This window comes from Camarhynchus parvulus, chromosome Z, assembly GCF_901933205.1.
Source record: "Camarhynchus parvulus chromosome Z, STF_HiC, whole genome shotgun sequence".
NCBI classification, from domain to species: Eukaryota; Metazoa; Chordata; class Aves; order Passeriformes; family Thraupidae; genus Camarhynchus; species Camarhynchus parvulus.
Window position 1 is genome coordinate 52823610 of NC_044601.1, and position 8739 is coordinate 52832348.

Below are 8739 nucleotides of genomic sequence, written 5' to 3' on the forward strand. Positions count from 1 at the left end.
GGGGTTTTTTGTTGTTTGGTTGCGTTTTTTAATTGGTTTTTCTTTCTTTCTGCAGGAGAGTTAGCTGAGGGGGAAAAAAACAACACCCGGTTTTTGAAGACACTGAAATGTTAATACTTCATTTCTTAGTTCATGACTGGGGGGACTACATGTAATTTCCTAATCACTGAAAATCTAGGCCAGGACTATGGGTATCAATAATCTAAGAAAATGCAATTTTAAAATTATTTTCTCTGTTGACACAGAATCTTGATTGTCTTGCATGACCATGTCTATTGTCAAAGTCAAAGCTAATTTTTGTGCTCACTTGCTACAGAGGCAGCTGGCACATATATGTGTCAAAGCCTTTGGAGGTTTTTTGTTCTATTATCTGTGCTCCTGGGAATGAAAGATGAGTCCATTTACTTGCAGAACATTAACACTCACACAAAGGGGAGAGGTTGCTGTGTGTAGCAATGAGAATTACCTTACTACTGTGCCATTGGTTTCTCTCAGAATTACTGCCCTCCACTGAGAAGAGCAGAGACAGTCTATACTAAAAACTGTCAAAATTCCATGAGTTTGCTACCCACAGTACTGAGCTAGCATCAAAAATCTGAAGCATTTACTTATGAGCTTTGCAATCATCTCTTTTTGCAAAACATACTCCCATCTACATTCTACAGGGAAAAATAGTGGAAGTAGAGAATTCCAAGTGATAAAGTAGAAGAAAACTTCCACTTGATGCCAAAACTTTTAACAAGGATTCTTTTCCAAGCATTCATATAATCCTTGCAAACATGATTATGTTTTGTACCATTGTTTTGCTGACAGATATCCCATTTATGCAATGAACATATCTTTTGATAGCAACAACAACCTCCCATCATCAAAGCCATAATGGTACATACACAATAAGCCGTTAGTTCTCAGCATAAGCATCACAGAAACCAATATATCTTGAATTGCTCTAATGAGAGCAGCAAACGATTCTCTGCTATATTGGAATTGATATATTTAGTCCATTGTGCAAAGTGGATGCAAGGTCTATAGAAGAAATTTACCAACTAGACACTAGAGATGTTAAAGAATGAAACACAGGGAAACCAATATGAAGTCTGTTTCTGTTAAGCAGAGATTCTTCATGCAAGACTCTTCATGCAAGATTCTTCATGCTTTAGCTCAAACACATCAGCTTAACCACAGGATCCAGCAGACTGACCCAATGTCTGTCAACTGTTGTGGCTTTTAGACCAGAGCCTTGCTCCGTGCTGGGCTGAAGGCTGCACTGTAACATGGGGGTTTGCCTGACCAACACCACAGTAACTCCTTTCACACAGAATCTGTTTAGTCATCAATGTAGTTACAGCAGCCTTGACAGATACTTCTGTGCACCTTTAGAAAACTTTTAGAAAACTGTTTTTCTACAGCTTTATCTTGCAAAGCCCAACAACACATAGGTATTTTCAAGGACCAGCTGCAAAGCCAGAATGGCAATTAATGTCATTCCATCTCTTCCTCCTGCTTAGGATGTCCTGCTACATCCACCCCGTGTCTCCCCTTGTCCCTGTGTGCTGACAGAGCATATGCCTGCTCTTCAATGAGCTATGTTGCAAAGCCATGCTGGATGAGCAGCTGCTTGCCAAGACATCTTGTTACATGGCTCATCACAGACTTGGTGATAACAAGAAAAATAATTTGAGGGACGCAAGCATCACAGAATAAGATCAGCTCAGGAAAAAGATCTGGTAAAAATGTTGACTTGGTGCTTGAGTTTCTACTTTTTTCAGTATTAGACGTGTCCTTTATGCGATAAAATGCATTACATCATCTAACATCTGTCTTTTTTAATAGTATCAGACCTAAGTTAACTTTAATCTTAAACAATTACCTGCCAGAATTAACCAACTAACCTTTCCTTTTCCAGTATATACTCTTCTTGATGAAAATGATACTGCCATAAACATGGTTTAATAAGGATCAGTATAGCCTTCTATCAGTTATGATGTGCTTTCATCTGCAACAAAACCCTCTCAAAGCTCATCTTTGCTGCTAATAGCTTTCAATGTCCTTTTTCAACCAGCAGTTGAACTCTGTTTTGTTTTAATACTTATAAAGGCTGAGACCCTATCAGGACATTTTGCAAACTAAAGCTTCAATTTTGAAATCAAATCATCTATTTGAATAATTTTACAGATTTAGAGTCCAAAGATTCTTACAGAGACCTAGCTAATAAACTGTGCCCATTTTAAGACCTAAAGCTATATTATACGAGAGGAAATTATAAGGGTATATGTGAAGGTTGTACTAAATCAGTCCTTGTTGTGAGTGTAAAGTGAACTAAGCAACAGCTTCTTTTTTTTCAGTCAGTGGTTTCTTGGTATTACATATTTCTGAGAAATACTAAGTAAGTTTTCTTTTCTGGGAGCCAGAAACGCACAGTGCACCACACTAGTTACAATTATTTCCACAATAATTTTGTTTTTCTTTCACAGGTAGAAGTTTTCGACAGATGTCCATAGACCAACACAAAATGAAAAATGTTATTCCTGTACAGAACAGCCTAGCTCCAATACCCAACCACAGTGCTCACAAAAGTAAGTACAGACAAGTATCAGTTACTATATCACATTGCGTGCCTCCATCAGTAGTGTCTGAGCGCTTGAGAGAGGTTTCATGTTTGTTTTTCACAGAATCATGGAATGGCTGAGGTAGGAAGACACCTTTGGAGACTGTCCATCCTCATGTCCACAGAGAAGTCACCTACAGCACATTGCCTAGGATCACACCAGTTTCGTTTTAAATGTCTCTGAGAATGGAGATTGAGACTACACGCTTTATCTGGGTCATCTCTCAGTGTTTGACTGCCCTCAGAGGAAAAAGTTTCTTAGTACTTATTTATGGCCATTGATTCTTTTCCCTCTGTAGGGCTCCACTGAGAAGAGTCTGTCTCCTTCTCCATTACTCCGCACAATCAAACATTTCTACATATTGACAAGATCCTTTGAGCTGCCTTCTCTTCTTGAGGCTGAACAGCCCCAGCACTGTCAGTCTCCCTTTTGAGGCTGACATTCCAACCCTTTAGTCATCTTCATTGCCCTCCATTGGATCTGTTTCAGGATGTCCCCCTCCCTCTGTGTACCGGGAGCCTCAGAACTGGACTCAGAACTCCAGATGTGTCTCACCCAAGCTGAGTAGAGGTGAGGAATCACCTGTCACAATCTGATGGCAGTGCTCTTCCTGAAATACAGCCACAGTTGCTGTTGGCTGTATTTCTGCATGAGCACGTTATTGGCTCATGTTCAGCTTGGGGAAGCAGTGGTCCCAAAGAGCAGGAGAGCTTCACCCCACTTCCAGAGTCCCAGCAGAGTGTCAAGACTGGGACTGTTCCAGGCTGGAGTTTTCTTCATACATGGACATCAGCTCTACTCCCAGTAGTGTCCTAACCTCACATTCTTGTGCTCCACAAAGCACAAATCTCCATTGGATACTGGATGAGGATTTACAGTTTTCTGACTGTCATCCTGCAGATCAGGCAGGTCCAAAAGCATTCAGATCTATATTTAAGATTCCCTGACACTTATAATCTGAATGTCAGAAGCAAATCTGCGGTGATGACAATATTGCTAGAAATGAGGCAGAGGCAGCCTTACAGGGACCATCAGATTGGGTGGGGATATACAGAATGCTGTGCTGCTGCTGTTTTCTACATGAGACAGGAAGAAGAAAAGGTGTTTGAATTACTGAGGTGGTATTCTCTGTCTGCTCAGAAAGAAGAAAACAATTTAATTGCTTTTGATTTCTTTTAAAACCCTAGGTCCAAGCATTCTGGTTTTTAAGCTTTCTACTCCTGTTCTCTGTGTCTTCTAGTTAAATCATAGTTGTAAGCAAAATCCTTAAAAAATCTTTTCTAATAATTGTTGTTCTTGCATTAATTCATACAATTGGTCAAGAATTTAGTTCTAGTCTCATGCCAAATACTGTTTTACAAATAAGATACAATTGTCACAATTAAGAATCATGATTTTTTTAACTAACACAGCACTTTTATCCAGGTGCCATTACTGCTTGAACATTAGTTCAAGCCAGTAACAGAAAAGCAAAATTATTTGCAAAATAGACTGTATTTCATTTGTTAACACAAATGACATATTCGCTCATGAAGCTTTCTAAATTACTGTTTCAGAGTCTCATCTCAGTATGAGATTTCACACTCATCCTCCATCCAGCCCTAAAAGTATTATCCTTTTGGACATAGCCTTTATCCAGGTAAAGTGCTCCAACAACAAAGTCTGAGTATAAATATTTATGTTTTCTCTAGTATTTTTAATACACAAGATGTGTGTTAAAAATACAAGAAGGAAAAAAAAAAAAAAAAAAAAAAAATCAAACCACTACCAAGAAGGTGGAACAATAAAATAAGCAAAAACTAGAATGAGAACTGAAACTACTCAGAAATAGAAAAAGAAGAAGTATCTCCCCCCAAAAAGGAAGGGCAATGAAAAAAGAAGGAAGAACTTACTAAATCTCTCAGTAAAAATGTTTTAAAATACACATTAGAAAGAGGAAAATAGGAATGAAACAGTAGCCTGGGAAGAGTACTTGAGTGATTTTAAACAATAAATTCTCACCCTTCAGATATTCCCAGGGCCAGAGATCTCTCACATGACTTCTTGAGTAGCCTCAGCACAGACTGCATCTTCTATTCTGCAGGCTGCTGCTTCATCCCCTACACAGTCTTTCTATCTCATCATGCAACACTTCCAACAACCCCTGGAAAACAGACTGTCACACACTCCCCACAAAATGCCAGAAAAAATCTTCAAACAAATATGGAACTTCTAGAGAACTCTCTGCTGCTCTCACTTCTTCATGTAGTTAAGAAGGTCAGATATTTCTGGAAGCATCAGAGGAGACAACGTGTCTGATGCACAAAAAGGTGACATTATTAATTGCTGGGAAAAAAAACACCACAAACAACAAATTTAAAAAACAAACTTAAGATCTCTTTCCACAGGTCATTTAACAATATTTTCTGGAGATCTGGGTTGTTTTTTGCCATTATTCATCGTGATTTGACGTTTCTTCTTTCCCAAGTTAACAGCAAAGCATTCCACAAAGCACCCACACCACTGCAGTAGGCCACTGTTGTCCACTGCTTGCAAGGGAGGGGAGTCTAAGACCCATTCTTCTGTCGGACTCCATATTCCTTGGGCAATGCCCTTCTGACAGCCTTGTTTTTGCCTCTGCAGTTTGTAATAGCAGCCACTCCAGAGTCTCTGCTGAGTGGAAAAGGCTTCCTGAACCAGTAGCTCCTGCTGTTCAGGTCTTTGGTGACCACTCTGCCCTCTGTGTGAATCATTGGTTGTGCTTTTCCTGTGTGTAGCTCCTGGGGCCGTAAGGGCTCTGCCTCCCACAGATGCCAGCTCTGGGTCCAGGCTCGTGTGTTTCAATACATGTACTAATACTAGTCGTGATATGCATTGTTTCAGAGCCATCCGTGTACCAGCCCTGAAATCCTAAATTGAATATCCTAAACTGAGCACAGTATGTGGGACAATGTGGAAAGCACTGATGTTTGGATTCTTTGAATGAGCATGAGTTTGTGATGGCTGCTCTGTCATGGGGGTGAAGTTAAGCTGCAGTGGTTTTGGCCTACTTAAGTCCATAATTTAAAGCTTTTAATTATGTACATAAAGCACATAAAATGTTATAGATATTTTTCACACAGCTGTGAACTTTGAATATATTAACATATGACTATGTTCTAAAGAGGGACACAGGTGAGCCTCTCAACATTTGCTGAATGCACATCAGAATTTCAGTGAACTCAAAGTATTCTACCATGTGCCAGAAAACAAATGGGCTCATTTATTATATATAGCCCTCCCAGACTGACACAAATTCAGCACGAACTAAAGCAAAGTATTAATGGTTTGGGTGTTTTTCGTGGAAAGGAGAAGTGATTTACGGAATTTCTGAACATGAATGAATCTTAAATATGACCCATGAATTACAGTACACTGCTAGAAGCCAGGTAGTTGTAGTAAAAACTATCTGCTCAGGTAATCACAACTTGAATAGTAATTGAAATTAGCTTAAAAAGAAAAGAATCTACCAAGTTTCTAAATCCTCTCTATAAAGATCCTGCTTTGCCCTAAATCCATACTTGGTAAGCTTAAGAAAAGTACTGCTCCTTAAAAATAAATAATCAATTATTAAATTATTATAAGGTGCATGCCACAGGGGATTATGACAAGAATTTTAGCCTCTTTTGCACCATGTGTATAGTTAAGATAGATAGATAGATAGATAGATAGATAGATAGATAGATAGATAGATAGATAGATAGATAGATAGATAGATAGATAGATAGACAGATATATGCAGTGAGGGTCCACTGCTGACATTAGAGAGGTAACATTTCTTTTCAGTGGGGCAAATTAAATGAAGCACAAAATTTCCGGCTAGAACACTGAAGAGGAAAGTGTTAATAGCCTTTCAGATAATTCATCACAAATACACAGATGGAAGGAAATCACAAATGCAATGAGAATGCAACCAATGAAAAATGAATGTAAAACATCGCAAGATTCTGTTGCCAAAACAGAGATGATATAGCTCCAGAAAGAACTCTTCATATGCTTAAACTATAAGAAACAAAACTGTCCATATACAAAGAGCTTGTGAATAAAATAGAGATAAAATTAAAAAAAGCTAATGCAATTCACAATAAAGTGAGAGCCCAGGAAAGTAGGTCTACAATTATGGTTTTGAATTTTCCTTTTAAAAAATCAGGAAATTAGTGAGTTGTCTGAATGAAGGAGCCTGATGATTTCAATTTAAAGAAAATACAGAACTATATTAGCTTTGAAGCACAAACAATGTTACACTAGTGACTGTGAGTTGGAAATTAGGGATGATCTAAATACACAGTTTCTTACAAAACAACAACAGAGATACATAATGGGTGTGCTTCTCAAGTGTTTTGTTGTGTCTTGGTGTGCTACAGGGTAATGGGCTACTTTTGTGGCCTGTGAATAGCAGAGCATGTGTGGACTTCTGTTTATGATTGACTGTGCCTAGAGAAACAACATCCCAGACACAACATCCCACATTCTTCCATTTCATCATCTTTAGATTTTGATCAGCATTTACCATCAGTGATAAAGCATATTTGTTAGAAATAATATATTCCCATGGAACACTTCTGTTACAGTCAGCCTGTGATTTCTAATGAGAAACTGTATTGTGAAAATTTCTCGAACAGACCAAGTCTCCTCCAGACAAATGATGGGTTCTCTGCTTATCAAAACTAAATTTTTGAACTTTTCAATACTTACTGGTCACTAAATCAAAAGTAAATCACTTAACATTGGAGTTGTTTCCTTCAGATGAAGATAACCCTTGCCAGGCTTATCTTCATCTGAATACAAAAATACGATATTTTATTAGTATTTTGATCACATTTTTCAAGTATAGGCTTGAGTACACTCAGTAAGAGACAACAGTTCAAAGGAAGTTGCAAAATCATTTGTAAAAATGCCATGCTTTTCACTTTCTGTGCACTTTTTTCCTATTTCCTGTAGTTCAGCTGCCATCTCAGGATGCCAAGAAGTTTAAGTCCCTACGGACTGGTGCAGTTATTCTCCCACCAGCTCCAGTCTCCAGATCTCCGAAAAGAGGACATTCTCAGAGTCAGATCCTCTATTCTCTCCTGCCTGGTCTATCAGGAGAGCATCTAAAACCAAGCTGTGTCCTACCTGCTATCTCAAACCAGAAGAAATCTAATCCTGAAGAGGAGCTTGCAAAATTAGTTGCCAAGACAGATGCTGAAAATTAATTCATTACAGTGGCCTAAATTAGTTGAAATATGTCCAATTGGTGTTAAAAGATAACTTTACAGTTAAATCTCATTAATTTGCGCTAATGATACTGTTGTGATCTGGAGCATAACAAAAACCAAGATAAGGTAGCACAAAACAAAAGCTGCACTGTGTGTGTGTATATATATGCATTTGCATTATAGTTTTCATTTATGATGAAATTACTTAATCAGCATCTAATGTGCAGTAAATTTATTTTGTGAATGGAACCCCCATAATATGATTTTGTTGCAGCAATGTGCTGTTAAGCCTTTCATAGAAAAAAGGAACAAAGAGTAAGGTTTTCTGCATGATTTAAAAGTTGAAACTAGAGAAACAAATTGACAGAGCTTCTCTGTAATTTGTAAAAGCAAAGGTGCTGATTCTGATGCTGTGTGCCGTAAAAAGATTTTAAGATTGAGAAAATAAACTCAAAATAAAAGGCAGCTTTAGCAATTGAAGTCCTTTGTCTCTTTGTTTTTCACACATTTTCTAAATTGTAAGTTTGTGGGTTTTGTAAATTCAACAAATTAAAAAAGTACAATGAAACACTAATTACTGTGGAACAGACAGACCTTTAGCATGTACTGTTCAAAACTGTTCATTTCACAGACAGATTTATGTCTTATTTAATTCTTCATACTCCTCAGCGACAAAAATGCAATTATCTTCATAAAACAAGGATTGCACAGTCCTGAATTTTTAGGCATTGTTTCACTTTGATCACTGAACTGGAGGAAATTTTAACTAGACTGCTGTTCAGTCAAGAACCTTTACAAGTGGTATAAGCCTTTAACTAAACATTGCACAAGACTGTCCTTTCCTAGAAGCTAACAAAGACGCGTTTGCTTGCTGCAGTGTTCTTATCTAAATCTTGCTGCAGTTGCTTTAGAGG

General features: G+C 37.9%; 1 protein-coding gene across 1 annotated transcript in view; it reads left to right on the forward strand.

Moving 5' to 3' along the window:
- Positions 1–8281, forward strand: part of ANKRD55 (ankyrin repeat domain 55) — a 46116-nt gene extending 37835 nt beyond the window's left edge. Inside the window, exons 10-11 of the mRNA XM_030968730.1 lie at positions 2475–2576; positions 7569–8281. Coding sequence (XP_030824590.1) covers positions 2475–2576; positions 7569–7822 — 356 coding nt within the window. The 3' untranslated portion in view covers positions 7823–8281. The remainder of the gene's footprint in view (positions 1–2474; positions 2577–7568) is intronic.
- The last annotated feature ends 458 nt before the right edge of the window (positions 8282–8739 follow it).